Here is a 23,855-nt window from a genome sequence, read left to right on the forward strand (position 1 = left end):
AACCGGGGCCTCCTGCATTACAAGTAGATTCTTTACCATCTGAGCCACCAGGGAGGCCCCAAAGAAGACATATGAATGACTAATTATAATAAGTATACTAAAAGATGCTTAACATCGTTAGTCATCAGTGAAATGCAAAATCAAATCAAGAAAGCTACCACTACACACTCACAAGAACAGAGAAATAGACTGACAATGTCAAGTATTCACCAGGATATGAAGCCAATGGAACTCATATTCCAAGGTCATTGGAAATGCAAAATCATGCAGCCTCTTTGGAAAAAGACCTCGGCAATTTCTTAAAATTATAAATGTACTCTTATCATATGACCCAGAATTTCCACTCCTAGGTATTACCCAGGATTTATCCACAGAGGGATTTGTACAGGAATGTTCTTATTAGCAGCTTTATTCATAACGGCCCTAAATGAAAACAAACTAAATGCCGATCAATAGGTGAATGGATAAATCAATTGCTGTATATCCACATAACGGAATACTACTCAACAGTATAAAGAAACAACACAGATGAATTTCAAAAATGTTACATCAAAAGAAATGAGTCAGACACAAAGAGTACATACTGTCTGATTACATTTATGTTATGCTCTAATAAAAGCAAATCTAGAGTGATACTGGTACATGGCTGCCAGGCTATAGCAGGAAGTTTTTTTTTTTTTTTTTAAAAAAAAAAGGGAATTGAATGCAAAAGAGTAGAAATTTGGGGGATAAAAAATTTCTATTGTCTTGACTCTGGTGGTACTTACACATATGTATACATTTGTCAAAATACACCAAACCATGCATATTTTTCCCTCAACTGACTTTTAATCCACTAGTATCTTTTCCCCAATGTTCAAATCATTTGCTGAGTTTTTAATTTCAATGACTATCTTTTCATTTCTTGCCTTATATTTACCCATGTCTTACTTAAAGCATTTAAAAAACACTTAAACAGCTGTCAATATTTCTACAACCTCAGATGTAAATTTTCTCATTTGATGTACAACTCATTTCTTTACATGGTTTGTAATGTTGAATTTTCCATAAAAGTCTTTTGTGTGTTCTGTGAGTTATAGAAGTATCCTTGCTGGTCTTACATTTAGCTCTCTAATCCATTTTGAGTTTGTTTTGGTGTATGGTGTTAGGAAGTGTTCTAGTTTCATTCTTTTACAAGTGGCTGGCCAGTTTTCCCAGCACCACTTGTTAAAGAGACTGTCTTTTCTCCATTTTATATTCTTGCCTCCTTTGCTCGGGGCTGGCATGCGGGGATGACCCAGAGGGAGGATAAAGGGAGGAGGGAGGTGGGAGGGGGGTTCAGGAGGGGGAACTTATGTAAACCCGGGGCAAATTCATATCAATGTATGGCAAAACCAACCAATATAATATTGTAAAATAATTTGCCTCCAATAAAAAATAATTACCTAAAAAAAAAAAAAAAAGAAGTATCCTTGCTGAATATTTTGTTTACTTCTAAAACATCACACTGGTTCTACAAGAATTGGACCATTCTAAAGATAATTCCTCAGTTGAATAGTCCTTGGACATAAAAGTAGGATATACTAAGACCCTACATCCTGCCTGAGGTTCTAGTTTCTTTGTGACTTCTCTGCTACTCCACATCCAGAAATGAAGTGTGAGTCTCTCAGTAATGTCCAACTCTTTGTAACTAACTTTATGGACTGTAGCTTGTCAGGCTCCTCTGATCGTGGGATTTTCCCAAGCAAGAATACTGGAGGGGGTTGCCATTCCCTTCCCCAGGGGATCTTCCTAACCCAGGGATCGAACCTGGGTCTCCTGCATTGCAGGCAATTTCTTTACTATCTGAGCTACCAGGGAAGTCATGTCCAGAGTAAAACTCAAATCCCCTGTAGCTAGGAGAAAGGGGCTTTCTAGGCTGCATTTTCCTAGAAGGGCAGCCTTTCCAGACCCCATGGTTCTCACGGGTAGCTCATTTTTAGTCCATAGGGCTTGAAGCCTAGATTTCCCTAACACTATGACTATCAACTTCAATCTCCAGTTAGGTTTGCACATCCCAATGAGCCATTTAGACTTCACCTCCTCTTACCATTTGCTTTTGGATATCTTCTTTATTGCCAGTACATGAACATTTTTCTCACTTTGTTTTAAGCTCGGCTATACACCCTACAATTTATTTGTTATATTCTATCCAAAAGTTTCTACTCCACCTGTTTGGAGTAGGAAACCTTTCATGATAGTGAAACCCTGATACCAAAAAGTGAAAAGGACAGTATGAGAGAGAAAAATTACAAGGTAATCATGACTATGGTACAAAGATTGAAAAGTCCTAGGTTAAAAATCTTAAACTGAGTGTAGCAAAGTAGTTTAAAAAAAAAAATCATCACAACCAACTTGCATTTACTTTAGGAATGCAAGGCTGGTTTAACATTAGAATACTTAACGTAATTCAGGGGTCAGTACACGTAAGAAATACTTTAGCCTTTGTAAGTTATGACCAACCTTGATAGTATATTAAAAAGCAGAGACATTACTTTGCCAACCAAGGTCTGTCTAGTCAAGGCAATGGTTTTTCCCGTGGTCATGTATGGATGTGAGAGTTGGACTGTGAAGAAAGCTGATCGCCGAAGAATCGATGCTTTTGAACTGTGGTGTTGGAGAAGACTCTTGAGAGTCCCTTGGACTGCAAGGAGATCCAACCAGTCCATTTTAAAGGAGATCAATCCTGGATGTTCATTGGAAGGACTGATGCTAAAGCTGAAACTGCAATACTTTGGCCACCTCATGCGACGAGTTGACTCACTGGAAAAGACTCTGATGCTGGGAAAGGTTGGGGGCGGGTGGAGAAGGGGACGACGGAGAATGAGATGGCTGGATGGCATCACCGACTCTGTGGACATGAGTTTGAGTGAACTCCGGGAGTTGGTGATGGACAGGGAGGCCTGGCGTGCTGTGATTCATGGGGTCGCGGAGAGTCGGACACGACTGAGCGACTGAACTGAACTGAACTGAACTGATGCCACATATAGTCTGTCACTTATTCTTCTTTGGTTTTGTTTAATTTTTAGTTGTTTATGAACCTTTAAACAGATAAAAGCAATTCACAGCTCACAAACTATACGAACAGGCTATAGGCCAGAGTTTGCCAATTCCTGATATATTTCAACTTGCTAAGAGAGTAACAGAGAAAAATCATGAGTATTACAGACTTCCCTGGTGGCTCAATTGGTTAAGAATCCACCTGCAGTGTAGGTGACCAAGGTTCGATCCCTGGGTCAGGAAGACCCCCCCTGGAGAAGGAAATGGCAACCCACTCCAGTATTATTGCCTGGGAAATTCGAGGGTCAGAGTTACCTGGCAGAGCACAGTCCATGGGGTCACAAGAGTCAGATACAACTTAGTGATTAAACCAACCAACCAACATTGCGCTCCGTAGATGCATAAAATATATTCATAATATCCAATATCCATTCATGATTTTTTAAATTATGCATAATCTAGGAAGTAACTCCTTTAACCTGATAAGGATTATCAACTTAGAGCAATTCATAGCAACCTATACCAAACTTACTTCTTAATGAAGAAATTTAAGAAAAAATTCTTAAAACTGTCTTTACTTCTCCTCAACATTGTATCCCAGCCATTGCAGTAAGGAAGAGAAAATAAAGGATTAAGGTTTGGAACAGAGAAACAAAACTACAACTACAGAACAAATAATATGATGATCTACAAAGAAAATCCTTTCTGGAAAGTACAGATAAAGTACTAGGGCTTCCCTGGTGGCTCAGATGGTAAAGAATCTGCCTGCAATGCAGGAGACCCAGGTTCGATCCCTGGGTTTAGAAGATCACCTGGAGAAGGAAATGGCAACCCACTCCAGTATTCTTGCCTGGAGAATCCCACAGATAGAGGAGCCTAGTGGGCACAGTCCATGGAGTCATACAGTCAAACGTGACTGAGTGACTAGCGCATACTACATAGAAAATCCTTTCTGGGAAGCACAGACAAAGTATTAACAGAATTTACAAAGTTATTTAGCAATGTGTCTGAGAGTAAGAATAATGTATCTATTTATTTAAGAGCCAGTTACCTGGTTGAGCTTAGTCTGTGGAAGCTCTTGAAAAAAACTAAATTAGGCAAGCTTTCTTGCAGTGAAAGTTTTATTTTGGTTTCTACTTAGACATTACTGATCTGAGATTATCCTATTCAGGTTATTAGGCAATTCCTTAATGTGGGAATCAAGGATTCACAGTCGAGCTGCTTGTGGGAGTCTAAATCTTTGTCTCCTACCTCCAGCACTTGCGGAGAAGGAAATGGCAACCCACTCCAGTATTCTTGACTAGAGAATCCCATGGACAGAGGAACCTGGCAAGCTACAAGTTCATGGGATCGCAAGAGTCGGACAGGACTTGCTAACTTTCTTTTCTTTCTTTTCAGCACTAGTTTTGGAATTTACCTGCAGGGTAAGCCGAGCAACCATTCACAATGCTAACTCTGATTTCTGCCCTCTGGACTTTGTTGGAGTTTGATATTTGTCCTTGGAGATTTCCATTGCTCTTTAGTGCACCACTATAATAAACTGTTTTATCCAAAATCTAGCTGTATCATGAAGGAAGGCCATTCTGAGCACCAAGCCCAAAGTATGATTTATAAAAACTTTAATCATTTTTCTATAATAAACAAAATGGCAAAATGTAAACAGTGGTGTTATTAGATGGTAAGTTATGAGTAACTTTTCTATATTTTCCATATCTTCTATCCATGATCTTATTTTTTTTATAAAGAAGCAGCAGTAATATTTTTTTAATTTTTTTAATATAAATTTATATATTTTAATTGAAGGTTAATTACTTTACAATAGTGTATTGGTTTTGCCATACATTGACATGAATCCGCCACAGGTGTACATGTGTTCCCCATCCTGAACTCCCTCCTAATCTCTCTCCCCATCCCTCCCTCTGGGTCATCCCAGCGCAGCAGCCCCGAGCACCCTGTCTCATGCATCAAACCTGGACTGGTGATTCATTTCTCATATGATAATACACGTTTCAATACCATTCTCCCAAATCATCCCACCCTCGCCCTCTCCCACAAAGTCCAGAAGATTGTTCTATACATCTGTGTCTCTTTTGCTGTCTCGCATACAGGGCTATTGTTACCATCTTTCTAAATTTCATATATATGCGTTAGTATACTGTATTGGTGTTTTTCTTTCTGGCTTACTTCACTCTCTACAATAGGCTCCAGTTTCATCCACCTCATTAGAACTGATTCGAATGTATCCTTTTTAATGGCTGGGTAATACTCTATTGTGTATATGTACCAAAACTTTCTTATCCATTTGTCTGCTGATGGACATCTAGGTTGCTTCCATGTCCTGGCTATTATAAACAGTGCTGCGATGAACATTGGGGTATATGTGTCCCTTTCAATTCTGCTTTCCTCGGTGTGTATGCCCAGGAGTGCGATTGCTGGATCATATGGCAGTTCTATTTCCAGTTTTTTAAAGAATCTCCACACTGTTCTCCATAGTGGCTGTACTAGTTTGCACTCCCACCAACAGTGTAAGAGGGTTCCCTTTTCTCCACACCCTCTCCAGCATTTACTGCTTGTAGACTTTTGGATAGCAGCCATTCTGTGGTTTTGATTTGCATTTATCTGATAATGAGTGATGTTCAGCATCTTTTCATGTGTTTGTTAGCCGTCTGAATGTCTTCTTTGGAAAAATGTTTGTTTAGTTCTTTGGCCCATTTTTTGATTGGGTCGTTTATTTTTCTGGAATTGAGCTGCAGGAGTTGCTTGTATATTTTTGAGATTAATTCTTTGTCAGTTGCTTCGTTTGCTATTATTTTCTCCCATTCTGAAGGCTGTTTTTTCACCTTGCTTATAGTTTCCTTTATTTTTTTAAAGACACACAAAAAACCTATTTAAGTGTTATTGGAAAGCACAAACGAATATTTATCAAGCATAAACTTACTTTTCAAACAGTATCTTAATTCTCATAAAAATTCCGTAACTTTAGTATCATTATTCATAATTTTGCAGAAGAGAAAACTGAGGCTCAGAAAGCCTAAATTATTTGCCAAAGTGACAGTACTTGGATGTGAAATTGAAAATACTTGTTCTAAGGCCAGTGCTTTTTCCACTGAACCATGCAGCATCTCACAAGAGAACATTTTCACATTACCACCTACTAGTTCTAATTAAGAGACAGTAATTAAACAATTCTCCACTCCTGACAATAATATTTAAGCTACTGGTATTTTAAAGAAATTAATATCCACAGCTTTTTATCTGCTGGAAAATACTATACCTTATATAATTTATATATATTTATACCTTATATAACTTATAATATATAAAAAATTTAAATTATAATTATAGCTTATAATTATAAGCTATTTCAAAAAGAAAAGATTCCAATATGAGTTAAATGCTTTTTCAAAGTATGGCTAATTACTTTATCTATTAATGGGATATGGAGCATAAAAATGTTGTTCAGTGGCCAATATACTTATAAAAACATTCAACTTGACGAGTAATCAAAGAAATATAATTCTAGTAACAATGATACATTGATCAAATTGACAAAAAATGGTTTAACAGTATCAGTAACAGCCAGCTTGAGTAAAAAGTGAAATTTTCATGCATTTTAGGTGAGAATGTTAAAATTTGCTGTAGGCCAATTGATACTATTTACAATTTAAAATATATGTCATTGTGTGTGTGTGTGTTAGTTACTCAGTCATGTCCAACCCTTTGCGATCCCACGGAATTCTCCAAGAATCCTAGAGTGGGTTTCCATTTCCTTCTCCAATATGTCATTGTAGACCTAGTAATTCTTTACCTAGGAATTAATGCTAAGGAAATAATCACAATATGTGTAAGAAGATTTAGCTGCAGGGTTGGTTATCCTTGAATTACTTATAATGGCAAAAAAGAAAAAAATAATAAAGAATAGGGAACTGAAATAAACCTAGATCTTAAGAAATCAGGTTAATGATTTTTAATAATTTTTTTTTAAAAAAAACTACCAGTTTCAATATTTATAGGCCAGGAGACCCTGAGCAAGTCCATTGAACTCTTTCAATTTCATCAAAAAGATGTTAACAATAACAGTACCAATTTCACAGAAGGTAGTTTAAGAATGAAACAAAACAATTCGGAGACCACAATATACAGACCATGGTACAGAGCCTGGCATAAGTATGCTGCCTATCAGTAATACAGTCAATGTAAGGAAGATGGATATAAAATCTGAATCCCTAGGTCTATAACTTACTAATGATTGTGCAAATTATGTGTTTCCTTGTATCTCAGTTTTCTTATCTACAAAATGAGAATAATCCCATCAAGGATTTTGAGTTCTCAACAAATTTTGCCTGTTTTATTATTAGCGTTCATATTAGTAGTTAACTATTAGAATAAAAATATATTCAGTTCAGTTCAGTCGCGTAGTCGTGTCCGACTCTTTGTGACCCCATGAATCACAGCACGCCAGGCCTCCCTGTCCATCACCAACTCCTGGAGTTCACACAAACTCATGTCCATCGAGCTGGTGATGCCATCCAGCCATCTCATTCTCTGTCGTCCCCATCTCCTCCCGCCCCCAATCCCTCCCAGCATCAGAGTCTTTTCCAGTGAGTCAACTCGTCGCATGAGGTGGCCAAAGTATTGGAGTTTTTACAGTTAATTATACACCCACTCTGAGTTGTTTACTGTATTTAGGTATGATACATAATACCTACCGTGGTGGCTGTGTTACATTAGGTTGGTTTCCCTGGAATTAGTTGTTCTATTTCAGTGTGTATAATCTCACTAGTGAAAATTTCACAAATAATATAATCATAAACTAAATTTCTATTACAATTTACAGGCAACATTTCTAAGAGATATAACAGTTCTAAACCCATTAATGAAGTTTTCCAAGTGACAATTATTTTAATTTCTTTTTTCCCTTCTAAACACCTTTCCCACCAACAAATAACAAGGAAAACAGTTCTTTCTTATCTCCTCAAACACACCCTTAATATAAGATTCAGAGAGACTCAAAACCTTTCAAATCAAAAAGACACATGGATTTTCAGTGTTCGGAGGGCATAAAACAAGAAAAAGAACTAAAGAAAGGAGGAAATAAGGAAGATAAATTAAAGAATAAAATTATTACTGGAAAAATCTCTACTTGGTTCCCAACTAACAAAGTCTACTTCTACATTTTCAATACACGTGCATACAAGTTTGGAATTATGAGCCACATCTCGTTTCATCCCTATAAGCTCACTTGGAATAAAGTTTTGTATCTTGGGATCACTTCCCTATTCAAGAGACACACGTGATTCCCTCAAAGACTCACGCCTGCAGGAAGGAAGGGACTCATGCAAGGGGTGCTCTCCCACCTTCACAGCCTCTCCAAGAGTCTGGTTTTTGTCAGCTTCCTCACTGGAATGTAATTCAAGTCTATAATTCAACTCCTGTAGTTGCTGTGCCTGCTCATTCAGCAGCATTTGAGCCTGCTGTTCCCGAAGCAACGCATTATTCAGCTCTTCACATGCACTTTCAAACTTCTCATGGGTGATCAATTTCTGAAAATAAGAAAAAACACTTAATCATATGCTAACTGCAGCATTGTTTATTTAATATTCAGTACTCTGTTTCCTAAATGTCTGACACATGACAATTTCATTTTTCTTAATTTCCTAAATCAAGATAAAAACCATCACTCAGGTTTTTAAAGCACAACAGCTATACTGCCAAAGTTATCATTTTTAGTCCAATAAAATCTCAGTAAGGATGCCGAAGCTGAAGCCCCAATACTTTGGCCATCTAATGCGAAGAACTAGCTCACTGGACAAGACCCTGATGCTGGGAAAGATTGAGGGCAGGAGGAGAAGTGGGCAACAGAGGATGAGATGGTTGGAATAGCATCACTAAACTCTGGGTGATAGTGAAGGATAGGGAAGCCTGGGGTGTTGCAGTCCATGGGGTCACAAAGAGTCAGATATGACTTAGCAACTGAACAACAACAAGCATTTCAAGTTCTAAGTAAATCCATAACACTCGGTTTAAATCTGGATACAAGAGCAGTTTTTATAAAGATAATGATCGTGAAAATTAAAGCTTTAAACAAGTTTCTATGCTTTTAAAAGATTACCGAAAAGTCTGCGTTCAGTTTATGCTATCACTCAGGTTTCCCTGGTCAAAGTACCCTCTCATGGGAAGAGTCCTTACCACACCATACCTCTGACTCCCACCACTACTCACACTATCATACCATCTTCTTATATTTTCTTCAACACCATTATCATTATCTAAATTCATCTCATATATTCACTTTTTTTACTGCCTGTCTGCACCCTTTCACCAACCATACATTTAAGGACCTGAACTCCAAGGGGCACAGACCTCCTTCAGCTTGCCCACCCACCACACAAAGGAGAGTCTGGCATTCAGTAGGTATCTGCTGAATGCTATGCATGCTAAGTCACTTCAGTCATGTCCGACTCTGTGCGACCCCATGGACAGCAGCCCACCAGGCTCCTCTGTCCACGGGATTCCCCAAGCCAGAATACTGGAGTCGGTTGAGTAAAAGAATATGAATTCATTATAAACACCGGCCAATAAAAACCTGCACTGTAATATACAACACAGCGTTTACAGTATTATGACTGCTCTGAAATCACTGACAGCTCTAGACAGAGGTCATCCCTTAAGGGGTATGGAATCGAGGGCAGGACATACTTGTATTATCTCCTGTGCACAACATGTAAACAAATGAAAACTAGTTACAACAAATGGCAAGAGACATCATGATCTTGAAGAAAAAAGAACAGAAATGTTTCACAAATGATGGGTAACCTGAGAAATATGTAGAAAACTGAAAGAAACCATGCAGGTCTCTTAATCACACTAAGTGTATATACGTCTATTTAAGACTGATAACTTCCATTGTTCAGTTGAGAGAATTTGAAGTGTCAACATTTTAACATCCCTCTATTCCCTGAGACCGCAGTACTTCTCTGGGTCTTGTGAAAAAATACTTTTGTACTTCTACCATTTACTTGTCACGCTGCTTTAAATTATTGCTCCTTGCCATCAGAACATTCTGCTCTTTACAATCCACTTGGCCTCTATAAATGAGAGTCTTCATCATTTTGCAGGACTTCTTTCAACTCCTCCAAAATGCCTCCTTTACCTAAAATCTTAGCTAACTTTAGCCCCTCTCTTATCCACGTATCCCTCCCAGAGATTGGCTCAGTTCTGTTCACTCTTCTGTGAATAGATAGGGTCAAACAAGTATAGCAATGCAGAATAAGAAAGAGAGTGTGTGTGGAAGCAGTTGTATGAAGCTAAGAAAATCTAAAAAAGAAAAAGATAATGGGAGTTAGCTTTTAAAGAACAAGTGTCAGTAGATGAACATGGTATTCCAAAACAAGTACTGAAACACTTTCAGCAGGTATGATGTATCCCTTTATGTTACAATTTTAGCATAAGTTGAAGAAACTATTCTGTTTGCCTCCTACACACTTTGACTGAATTAAATAAAAGATGATGGTTTGAGACACACTCCCCAATTTTTTAAGAGGAAAACAACATCATTTTGCCATTTATACTGTTTAGTATAATAATCCTTTATTAATATAGCTAGATAAGAACATTAACCACTATAGTGAAGTGGTTAAAAGTTTGAGTTTTAGAGTCAGAATTATGAGCTTCCAATCCCGTAATTTCCACATACTAACTATGTGACTTAGAGCAAGTAACTTAGCTATTCTGTATCCTACATTCTTCACCTGTTAAAAAAAAAAAAAAGGATAAAAGTACTGCTGCTGCTGCTGCTGCTGCTAAGTCACTTCAGTCGTGTCCGACTCTGTGTGACCCCACAGACAGAAGCCCATCAGGCCCCCCCATCCCTGGGATTCTCCAGGCAAGAACACTATTGAACTATTATTGACATGAGAGGACTAAATGAATCAGTTAGGGTCAGTACCTGATACATGATAGTCAATATGATCATAAAATGTTAGAAATCATCACAATGTTATACTAGATAATTGTTTGTCAAATATTAAAATTACATATCTCATTCCTTCAGTTATTACTTCAATTAATCCTATTTTTATTTCTACACTTCAGAGAAAGTAATTCACACTAAACATTTCTTGCTGCACATTCTTTGCATTTTCTGCAAACAAGTTATTCAACTAAAGTTTATTTGCTATAGCAGTTAACCATATCATTTCCTATATTTCAGTCACAGTCATGTTTTAACAGGGCTATGAGCTCTGCTGACGGACAATCAGTACTCCTTTAAGCATCTGATGTAACTATTTTTTTTTTTCAGTTTTCTTTACTGAGATGATTTTAATGATTCTGTGCTTTTTATTAACATATAACATTGCTTAAGTTTAGGATGTATGACATACTGATTTGAAACACTTCTAAACTGCAAAACAATTACCACTGGAGCATTAGCTACTCTATCAAGTCACATAATTATTACTTCATTTTGTAACGAGAACATTTAAGTTCTAGTCTCTTAGCAAGTTTGAAGTGTATTGTTAAGGCATTTTAGAAGGGAATTTTTCTAAAGAAATTCTATTGAGGGGACTAATTTATCTGAAAAATATAAAAAATTAATAAAAACAAACATGCATTTGCTGACATTTTATATAGATATTTATATAATATATATTTAATATCAGAGAATCGCTTACCGAAGCAATGGTTTTTAAAATCACGTATACTTACAGACTGCTTAAATTCATTTAATTGCATTTGGAGACCCTGGGTTTTGTCAAGCTCCTTCTTCATTTCATTCACATTCCGTTTCAGTTCTGTGACCTCTAAGCGCAGTGAGCGACGTTCCACTTCTGCTGCATGCAGCCTTTGTGTAAATCCAAAGATTTGCTTCTGTAAAGATGCTGTGCTTTTCTGTTGTCAAACAAGAGCAATTTTACAAGAAGTCACTACAGATTTTCTAAGAAGTCCACAGCAATGACCATTTTACCAAATTAAATGTAACCTGGGATACACGGAGAACAATATCAGCTCTTACTAAAACGTGAAAGCTTTATTTTTTATGTGACCAATAACTTGCCTTACATGAAATGAACAATTGAAGGAAAGAAATATTCTAGATGACTAGAAAATGTAATAATCAATTAATTCTTACACAATTCTGTTGCAGTATACTTACAGAGAACAGTAAATTCAGAACTCATGCCAGAATTTTTGTATTTTGATATTATTGACACTTATTTGGAGGTGCTTTTCATTTATCATATCAAATGATTACATGAAATCTAAAAGAATTTGCATATACTTGTGTACAACTAATTTAAGCTACAAATAAACTTGATTTTGAATTAGATTTACAAGTTCTAAAATCCCTATTTAATGAAAGTGCATACATACCAAAACGGGCACATGGCCTTGCAGACCAGATTTCAGGGCCAGTGTGTTTACTTTATGAAGTCCACGTGCCAGGCTCTGAACCAGGGAGTCTTTTTCTACATACGTAATACTCCTGTTGCTGTGCAAAGGTATACTGTCCATTGCCAGACTAATTTTATCCATGAGTTTCGTGAAAGAATTCTTGGCTGCCCCTATAAGTAAATGTCCACAAATTCTGGAATTTGGATCTTCAAAAGAAAAAAGGCACAGAAAAATGGGACTTGTCACATGTTCATTTCACAATACTGCCAACCACAACATAATGAAAATATTTTCTCAATTATATAATTCCTATTAACCGGTAGCAATCCATTCATGAACCTCCCTCCGATATTAATTTCCACTGAGTAGGAAACAGCCCATCTACTAAATAATGTATCTAAAGAAAATCTGCATGTATTTACAGTATTCCTTCATATTGAACACTATGACACTAAAAAGTCATCATCAATCTTTTGTTTTAAAACCTAACAAATTCATTTTCTATTTATAGCTACTGAAGCTTATTACCTTAACGTCACACTATTTATACTATCAGAAAAGAAAATATAATTTGCCTTATTCCAAGGCAATTAAAATTTTACAACTACAATTACTCATTTTCCCAGAGGATTTTGGTAATCATTCCTCTCATATAATGGACTTAAGGTCCCACCATATCCAACATGGCCTGCTAGCTGCTAGATTCATCAGGTCTATAATTAATAATTGTGTTTAATGTTGATAAATAAAATTGTCAGTGTTCTTTCTACTAATTGGTATTCCAGATAATGGTTAATAGGTTTATTTACGCCTTAATAAAAGTCGTGTAATTTAGTTTTCCCTCTGCTAGGCAGGTCTTCATCTGTCATTACTTGTCTTACGATACTATCCACGTAGAACGACAAACATGAAGAGATTGTTTAAATAAAGTAGTATATACCATTCTATATTTCAAGCTCCTCTGCTGTTGGGAATTAATTTAAATCTTGTCTACACATCAGAAGAGCAAAAAGAGTATTTGGCCAGTTTTCTCCAAGAGAAAAGTGTTTCATAATTCTAAGAACACACATGGCTGGACACTGAAGAGTAGCGCTGACTGAGAAGCTGATCCATCAGTGGTTTTCTATGTCAGAAACTGTCAACTCACAGAAGCCCTATGTTCAAAAATTTGAGCCTGTTTTATTTCTTTATTCCTCAGTTTACGAAAGAAAAGATTAATTTTTAAATTTATGCAGCAGTTAGAACCAGAGAACCACATTGCTTAGAAGTTACATGTAAACTAGAAATTGTTAATTGGATAAAAGTATAAAACATCTACATGGATAAAACATCCTCCATGTAGAACTGATTTCTTTCAGCTATTGATGCTTTGGCTTCTAAGAACATAAGGAAAAGTAAGTTTAAAATATGTCCTTTATCATAAATATGTTCTCTGAGAAGCCCATGGACAGAAGGCACACAAAGTATAATTACAATACACAGTTCTTTTCATAACAGATTCCTTAAATAAACCATGAATAAAAAAATTTAGCAGGTTTATGTAGAATAAACACATAATGCAGAACACTGTAAAGAGTTATAAAACTATAGGGTGTATTTAACAGGTTAAATAATTGAATAAACAGTAAAATTTATTTAACATTCAATATAACACATCAATTCCAATGTCTATATATGTACTCCCTGTTTCTCCAGCAAGCTTGCAACTCCTTGATTATTTTCATCTGTTAAATTTTTTTTTGCCTTCACAGTACCAGTCTAGCAACCGTTCCGTTCCGTTCCATCGCTCAGTCGTGTCCGACTCTTTGCGACCCCGTGGACTATAGCCTACCAGGCTTCTCCGTCCATGGGATTCTCCAGGCAAGAATACTGGAGTGGGTTACCGTTTCCTTCTCCAGGGGATCTTCCCGACCCAGGGATCGAACCCGGGTCTCCCGCATTGGAGGCAGACGCTTTAACCTCTGAGCCACCAGGGAAGCCCCCAGTCTAGCATATATAGGTATTTTTAACAGGTTTGTTGGATTAAGTTTATTTCTTTTTGCTTCTATAGTAGCTGCAACAATGTTGTATAAAAGAATGCATTCAGTGCTACCAAGAGAAGTTGATTAACATTAGCTTTTATAGTCAAAAGTTATTCTTTCTAAATAAATGAGATCAAGGCTCATTGCTATAAGAAATTTTCAGGAAAACAAAGGTAACAAACCTTTTACCCTTTAGAAGAGAAATCAACTATAATTAAATTTTAATGAATGGTAGGGTTTTTTTCCTGTATCACAGCAATGTGTTGGGTAGACACTAACCACTCTGAGAGGTGAAGTGGCAAAATAATTTCACAAGGCATTATTTTTAAGAAGTGGGAAAGAGGCATACATTCCAAGTTTTGACTGCTACTTTCGATGAATTACAGAAAGCATATTATTTTATAAATAATTTATGCTTTGATGAATAAGAAGTGTTTTTACAATTTACTTCATATCATACAGTATAGAGTACAATTAATTCAATATTAAACAAACGAATAAACAAAAAACTCCTCTAGTGACATAGCTGTAGAACTATCTGTGTAATGATACAGAAATAAGGGGGAAAATAAAGTCACAGAAATTCCTCATGTCTTAACCTGTCTAGACTGCTTAAAATGTTTGACTTGTTACATTTAACAAATTCTTATTTACGCTAAATACATTTGTTAATCACTTTTCCCCTATCTAACAGCGTAAGTCTTTCAAGCGGAGAAGGCAATGGCAAGCCACTCCAGTACTCTTGCCTAGAAAATCCCATGGATGGAGGAGCCTGGTAGGCTGCAGTCCGTGGGGTCGCTAGGGGTCGGACACGACTGAGCGACTTCACTTTCACTTTTCACTTTCACACATTGGAGAAGGAAATGGCAACCCACTCCAGTGTTCTTGCCTGGAGAATCCCAGGGACGGGGGAGCCTGGTGGGCTTCTGTCTATGGGGTCACACAGAGTCGGACACGACTGAAGTGACTTAGCAGCAGCAGCAGCAAGTCTTTCAAGAAGGAAGAGGACTCTATGTTCTGCAATTACCTTTTCCAATAGAAGGGGCAATATTGCACGACTAAGGTTAATATCCTCAAAAATTCATAGAGAATTGTTTCGACCACTAATCTTAATGCTAATATGCATGATATACAAGGAGCTCTTATAATTCTATATGAAGCAAACACACATCCCCATATATGAACATAATGAGTTAATTTGTAAAAGAATATGAATGGGTATAGAACAAATGAAAAGATATTCAACCTAACAATCAAAATTACAAATAGGGAATAATATAGAGCTTTCTTTCCTCTTTCAAATTGATAAAGATGAAAAAGACTGTCAAAACTTTGTGTGCCAAAGATATAATGTGAAAGTCAGATTTCTAAGTACTGCTCATGGAAGTGTAATGCAAATAAACTTTTATGAAAGGAAGACTGACTATAATTTCCAAATGTAAAATATGCAAACTCATTTCTCAGGACTTAGTCAAGGAAATAATTGCACAAGTATAAAATGCTTTTATGTATAAATATGCTATTCACAGCATAGTTTACTACAATATTACTTAAAATAGTAAAAAAAAAAAAATGAAAAAAATGTCAATATCCATCAATAGGGAATTCTCAGAGTAAACTATATACATATGAACAATAGAATAAGCAAAAAGTTAAAGTGTTAGTTGCTGATTCATGTTCAACTCTTTGTGACCCCCACGGACTGTAGCCCGCCAGATTCCCCTGTTCATGGACTTCTCCAGGCAAGAATACTGGAGTAGTATGTGATCAGATATAATTAATGAAGCACACTTATCTTACTGACATGGAAAGAAATTTATTATCCAGTGAGTAGAAAAAAATTATAATGAGACATGATTATATGATTTCCTCATATAAAAATGCATACGTTGGTGTGTATATATGTTTATACACGTTTGGAAGATTTGTAGAAATCATTAAAGTGTTAAGAATGATAGGGATAGCCTTTTGGGTGATTTTTATTTCTTCCATGCAAGTTTCTATACTGTGTCAAGTTTTTATATCATGCACAAACACTTTTACAGAAATAACACAAATATTTTAGAAAGCACTGTATACTGGGACTTCCCTGGTGGTCCAGTGGTTAAGACTCCACACTTCCACTGCATGGGGTACAGGTTTGATCCCTGGTTGAAGAACTAGGAGCCCACATGCCACAGGGGGCAACCAAAAAAAATAAAGCTTTAAAAAAAAAAAAAAACACTGTATAACTGCCTTTCTCATTCATTCATTAAACAGTTAGCGATAGAGCATGTATGAAGCATATGATACACAGCATATGTATGAAGATACTGTGCTAAGCAATGTGGAGATGGGATCTATAACACTGATTAAAAATCAGCAGCTCTTGTTTCTATCAGTATTATTTATAAATAATACTATAGATATAAATGACCAATAACAGGAGTACTCAAAAACATGCCTTGACTTAGATAAATGCTATTGAGGGGAATGATTATCAAAAGAAGTGGTTTATTGATCATTTTTGTCCCATATACACGTTTGGTAGCCTGATAAAACCTATGGATCCCCTTCTTATAACAATACTTTTAAACATGTTAAGTCAAAGTATATAGAATTACAATGAAAGCAAATTTTATTAAAATGCAGTTATCAAATGATTTTAAGGTTCATGAGATCCAACCTGTCAATTCTAAAGGAAATCAGTCCTGAATATTCATTGGAAGGACTGATGCTGAAACTGAAACTCCAATACTTTGTCCACCTTATGCAAAGAGCTGACTCATTGGAAAAGACCCTGATGCTGGGAAAGACTGAAGGTGGGAGGAGAAGGGGATGACAGAGGATGAGACGGCTGGGTGGCATCACCAATGCAACGGACATGAGTTTGAGTAGACTCCGGGAGTTGGTGATCGACAGGGAAGCCTGGTGTGCTGCAGTACATGGGGGTCACAGAGAGTCAGACACGACTAAGCGACTGAACTGAATTGCATGTATTAGATATAAGATACTACCGTTAAAATATAGACTAATTAAAATTAATATTTTTAATTAGCATATGAAAGTTGTTGTTTAGCCATACTAAGAACCTTGGCCTATGAGCTGATCTTTCAGTTCAGTTCAGTTCAGTCGCTCAGTCGTGTCCGACTCTCCGCGACCCCATGAATCACAGCACGCCAGGCCTCCCTGTCCATCACCAACTCCAGGAGTACACTCAAACTCATGTCCACAGAGTCGGTGATGCCATCCAGCCATCTCATTCTCTGTCGTCCCCTTCTCCTCCCGCCCCCAACCTTTCCCAGCATCAGAGTCTTTTCCAGTGAGTCAACTCGTCGCATGAGGTGGCCAAAGTATTGCAGTTTCAGCTTTAGCATCAGTCCTTCCAATGAACACCTAGGATTGATCTCCCCCAGAATGGACTGGTTGGATCTCCTTGCAGTATAAGGGACTCTCAAGAGTCTTCTCCAACACCACAGTTCAAAAGCATCAGTTCTTCGGCGATCAGCTTTCTTCACAGTCCAACTCTCACATCCATACATGACCACGGGAAATACCATTGCCTTGACTAGACGGACCTTGGTTGGTAAAGTAAAGTCTCTGCTTTTTAATATACTATCAAGGTTGGTCATAACTTTCCTTCCAAGGAGTAAGCGTCTTTTAATTTCATGGCTGAAATCAGCATCTGCGGTGATTTTGGAGCCCCAAAAAATAAAGTCTGACACTGTTTCCACTGTTTTTCCATCTATTTCCCATGAAGTGATGGGACCAGATGCCATGATCTTTGTTTTCTGAATGTTGAGCTTCAAGCCAACCTTTTCACTCTCCTCTTTCACTTTCATCAAGAGGCTTTTGAGTTCCTCTTCACTTTCTGCCATAAGGGTAGTGTCATCTGCATATCTGAGGTTATTGATATTTCTCCCAGCAATCTTGATTCCAGCCTGTGCTTCTTCCAGCCCAGCGTTCCTCATGATGTACTCTGCATATAAGTTAAATAAGCAGGGTGACAATATACAACCTTGACGTACACCTTTTCCTATTTGGAACCAGTCTGTTGTTCCATGTACAGTTCTGACTGTTGCTTCCTGACCTGCATACAGGTTTCTCAAGAGGCAGGTCAGGTGGTCTGGGTTGATCTTTATGAAGGCATTAAACATGTCAGGCTCACATCAATTTTTTTTTTTATATTTAGAAGGGATGAAAATTATAACCCACAGTATATACTGCTACAAATGTAACTAAAGTTCCTATAGTTCACTTTACAAGGCAGAGGTAAATGTCTCAAAAAATATTAGGATACACCAAGGCTTTCAAATTCTTAACATGTATACACTTGTACATATAAAATAGATAACCAACAGTGACTAACTGTATAACACAAGGAACTATACTCAGTATTTTGTAACAATCTATAAGGAAAAAAATCGGATAAATAATATACGTATGTATAACTGAATCTATATGCTATAAGTCTGAAACTAATATAACACTGTAAATCAACTATACTTCAATGAAAATTTTTTAAAAATCTATTGTGGAAAGTTTTTGTTCAAAATTCAGTGAGTTCATCTTTGGCTAAGTCAATCTATTCAATAAATTTAAATCACAAAGTTAAAAAGATTGTGAATCTGTGATTCGCATTAGATGCTATGAAGACAGAAGGAACTTAACACTTTTGAAAGAGTTCTGAACTGTTTCCAGGTGCTTACAGGTTGCTCTTTCAAAGAAGTAACAGAATTTTTTACTTAGGGAATCCTGGAAAGCAACACAGAATGAAGAACATTAAAAAAAAAGAAGAACACAGAAGATCCACTGGATGGATGAACAACTTCTAGGGGTAGTGCTGTCCTGACATGTGGGCAGCTGCACTGCATCAGTATCCAGCTATACATAGAAGACTGATAACAAACCATGTGTGTGATCACCAAAAGATGAGCATACACAATATCTAGAGATAGTTGTAACAACCATATTATAATTTTAAAATAGCTGTGATTTTAATTAGTAACTATATCACCATGCTGTTAATATTATCATGGCTTGTCATCACGATGCATAACTGAAGGAAATGTTGAAGTTGATTAATGGTTAGTAAACCAAGATGTAATTATTTTTCATTCACGTCCATCAATACTCCCACTCTGAATTCTATCCATGGACCATTTTGAGAAAGGTTCTGTGAACCCCAGATTAAAGAGTCTGCGTGAAATTCAGGAGACTCAGGTGCAGTCCCTGTGTCGGGAAGATCCCCTGGAGAATGGAATGGCTACCCACTGCAGTATTCTGGAATTCTGTGGACAGAGAGAGATGGTGGGCTACAGTCCATGGGGTCGTGAAGAGTAAGACACGACTGAGCGACTGGCACACCTTATCTAATAAATATACTACTTAATCATAAATCTGCATCCTTGAGCCTCTACTTTTGCATCAGCTTAAATAATAAGGAAGCTACATACCTGGACTGCTCCACTCTAAAAACTAATATGCTCTCAGTTTTCACTGAAGATGAGTAACATTAGCAAGAAAAAAACTTCTGTATCTTCATGAAGCAGCTTTTAAAGATAGAAACTGTGATGTTATTCAATATTTCCAATATGATAATCCATGTAATAAATTCCTCTTAGAGTCTAGTAGCAAAAAAAAAAAAAAATAGTTTGCTCTGCGTGTTTAGAGACATAACAGAGCATCCTATATCTGGGGAATAGCAAGCAGCTCAGTTTAGCTGAATTGTAGGTTTATTAATGAGAGTGCAGAGAGGTGAAACTATACCAAAAATGGAGAATCAGATCAAGAAGGATTTTGTATACCAAGCTAAAAAGCTGATTCATAAAGTAAGAAATGAAGACTAATACTGTTGTTGATACAAAGACACGTGACAAACCAAGCACCGCCAGCATGCAATAACTCATTTAAACCCTTACAACAACCAACGAGATTATACAATTATTAGTCACTGAAAATAAGTGATGAAAAAAGAACCACAAAAATGGTACATAGGATGATCTGGTCATATTGAAATATATACAGAACTTGAAAGAAGTACACACGACTATTAATCATACTCTCAGAGAGGGATTACAGAAGCTATCTTTACTTAAAGTGATATTTTATAAATACCTATAAGCTGCCATAACTTTTTTCTGGAACAAGGTGGGGGTTAAAAATATTTTTAATACATATGTATTATTTTAGAATAGATCTGAGAGGAAATTTTTTCTTTTGTTCTTTTACAAAAAATCTTAAAAAACAATTGCGCTGTTTTGTTAAATAGTATCTGGATATTCAATCAAATTTTCTATGGCTCCTAAAAGTTTCCACAAACTATCTGTAAGTTGCAAAATTTGTTAAAGCTTCATATATGTTTCTTAAAATAATTTTGACCTTGTAAATTATTTTAACTAATAAATATACTCTATGGAGGTGTGACACTGGAATCTGACATGGTCACGAACACTTCCAAAGATAAATTATTCATTCAAAAATGTTCTTAAAAATGACAGGCAAATAAATTTTAATTTAAAAAAACAAAATAGCTGTTCATCATAAAATCCTTTCAAATTTTCTGTATGCTTGAAAATTCTCAAAATGTGTGAAAAATATGGGAAAAGGCAAACATAATCATTTTTAAAGCAACAAAATACAAGTCGGGAAGTTAAATGTGGCTCCCTTCAAAGGAGACACAAGTAGCTCAAGAGTTAAAAATGATCCCTGGTCCTGCACTTGAGATATGAATGACATTAGGTGTATAACAAAATTCTATAAATTAATTCTTCTCATACTTTACTGTGTATATAGACCATCTTTTTAGAACACAGATTCTGGCATGAGATTGCACTTCTAGTATATCACTGTTAATGCTGAGGCTGCTGGTCCACAGCCACACTTCGAGTGACACGCCTCTTTGTACTCTTTGTTAGGATTCATTAAGTCTTTAAGTTTTAAAATAAAAACCAATAACTACTTGTTAATACAAATATCTTTACTTGTCGCTTTGAACTTACTAATATGAAACCTCAGTGTTGTGCCAAATACAGCCTAGATTTCTGAGTTTTGAGTGGAAAAGCTGCTGTGACCTCTAAAAAGTTAACTTAAAGTATACAACAAAAGAAAGTTGTGAGTAGTGATAGCAGGGGCATGTATATCTGAGTCATCTATCTTCTAGATAATTTAGATTCACTTATAATTGAAGTGTACAACAAAATGCATGAACATTCTATTCATAATCAGCTACACCTGTATTTATTCACAGATATTTCAGAGCAAATCAGCACATTTGTTTATATGTTGAGAAATTCGGTCTGAACAAGTTACACTAAAAAGTTGAGCTATCTGTAGGGTTCTTCAGTCCATTCCTATCATGATTGATATCCTAGCCCTTCAGTGGAAGTAACATTCTCCCCTGTTTGAGGTAAATGATCTCTTGCAGGCACACCATTTGGATACCTGGAAGAGGTAATTTATCTCAAGTGGGCAAACACTTTAATGAAGGCAAGAAGGTTGCCACCTGTCCAGTATTCACAGAGACAACATGGAAACTGGGGTCTTTGCCCACTGCCTATAAATACATTGTCAAAGTTTAAGAAGGCAGCAGGGCCAACCACCTTTAGCAACCACTTTGCTTTATGAGTAGTGAATTCAAGTCACCATTGTTGAATTTTCAGCTTCACGAAAAGGTATACAGTAAAATACAGGTTCCACTGAGACATCAGGATACAAAAAAGAGATAAAATGACATTTATTGGAAAATGACATATACAAGGGACTTGAAAGATGCATTTACTCTGAATAACTATGAGCTAGGAACTTTCCTTGGCCAAATTTTACAGATAGTGAGAATGAAAAAGGATGAAATGATTGTCCCAATGGCACACATGTAGTAAGCAGTGGAACCCAGATTCAAATTTAGAATCTAGGTTAGTAATCAATATTCTATTATATATCCAACATGTTTAATTTTCTCTCCTAAATAGTTAAGTTTAATTCAGAACTCACTCTAAAAAAGATAAGCACCTAACTTTCTAAAAGAGTACTGCACTGATATATTTAAGCTTTGAACAAAGAAAACAGGAGAAGCAATAGCTACTATTTAAAATATTAGAAGTTACTACTTGGTATTGCCATACAGGTACTAGTTTTCCTGGAGCTAAAAAGAAAAAAAGTGAAAATGAATGAAATAATGCCATTTGCACAACATGAATGGAGCTAGAGACTGCCATACTAAGTAAGTCAGAAAGTCAAATATATGATATCACTTATACGTGGAATCTAAAATATGATACAAATGAACTATTTTCAAAATAGAAACAGACTCACTGACATAGAAAACAAACTTATGGTTAGTGAAGGGGAAGGGGGAGAGATAAAATACGAGTTTTGGATGAGCAGACATCAGTCACGTCCGATTCTTTGTGACTTCATGGACTATCTGTCCATGGAATTCTCCAGGCCAGAATAATGGAGTGGGTAGCTGTTCCCTTCTCCAGGTGATCTTCCCAATCCAGGGATCGAACCCAGGTCTCCAGCATTACAGGTGGTTTTTTGTACCAACTAAGCTACCAGGGAAACCCAGATATGAACTACTATATACATAAAAGAGAGAAACAACAAAGATCTACTTTATAGCACAGAGAACTGTACTCAATATTCTATAATAAACACTAAAGACTATGAAAGAGTATATATATGCGTGTGTGTATATATATATGAATCACTTTGATATGTACCAGAAACACAATACTGTAAATAAAAAAGTGACAGCGATGCTATCAATACAAAGTCCTGACAAGTAATATAATTTAAATTTTTAGCACATTCTTCAAAAAGAAAAATAAAGAGGGAACAAAGAAAAAGAGTTCTAAGAGATATTCTCTTTCATTTCAGAATTTTCACATGTCCTAAGTAGACTTTCCCAAGACTCTGCCATTTCAATTTCCCACATGGCTGAAAGAATCTAGATACAACTCACAGTATTAGATGATTCAAGGAACAAAGAATCGATTACAAATCAAAGCTGAACTGATATTCTTGATACCTGGCCTAGGATGAAAATACCCTACTGTAAATTGATTAAACAGATGACGGAACGTCCAACTGATATATATTACCCAGATATCACAATCACTCTCTAGAAGAATATTACCAGAAATAAATAATGGAATAGCATGTGAGCAACTTGCTCGCAAACCATTCAGCAAATATAATTCTCTGTTGTGTACCTGCAACTTTTCCATAAGTCTGAGGCTGTTTCAAAATAATTTTTAAATGAAGACATTAAAAAGCATGCAGCCTGTGATATCATTTATATCACTTACCAGTCCATTAGTGGATGGATGAGTGGGTGGGAACTCCAAGAGAAGGAAGAGAGGAAGGAAGGGTGAGTGGATAGAGATATTTTTTCTTAATCCTTATATGTATACTAATTTATAACAAAACCATGTTTTA

At 36.4% G+C, this 23,855-nt stretch overlaps 1 protein-coding gene across 11 annotated transcripts in view; it reads right to left on the reverse strand.

The window, feature by feature from the left end:
• CCDC171 (coiled-coil domain containing 171) overlaps positions 1–23,855 on the reverse strand; it is a 336,009-nt gene that overhangs the window by 174,328 nt on the left and 137,826 nt on the right. For 10 of the 11 annotated variants that reach the window (XM_055428191.2, XM_088837892.1, XM_088837890.1 and 7 more), the window contains 3 exons: positions 12,394–12,620; positions 11,728–11,910; positions 8,376–8,561 (listed from right to left, as the gene is read on the reverse strand). In XM_055428191.2, the coding sequence (XP_055284166.2) occupies positions 8,376–8,561; positions 11,728–11,910; positions 12,394–12,620 (596 nt within the window). Of the gene's footprint in view, positions 1–7,724; positions 8,562–11,727; positions 11,911–12,393; positions 12,621–23,855 lie in introns of those variants that run through there. The other variant, XM_088837891.1, reaches the window with a different exon arrangement.

Source organism: Moschus berezovskii, chromosome 7 (assembly GCF_049115385.1).
Source record: "Moschus berezovskii isolate FMDL1 chromosome 7, NW_MosBer_1.0, whole genome shotgun sequence".
NCBI lineage: Eukaryota > Metazoa > Chordata > Mammalia > Artiodactyla > Moschidae > Moschus > Moschus berezovskii.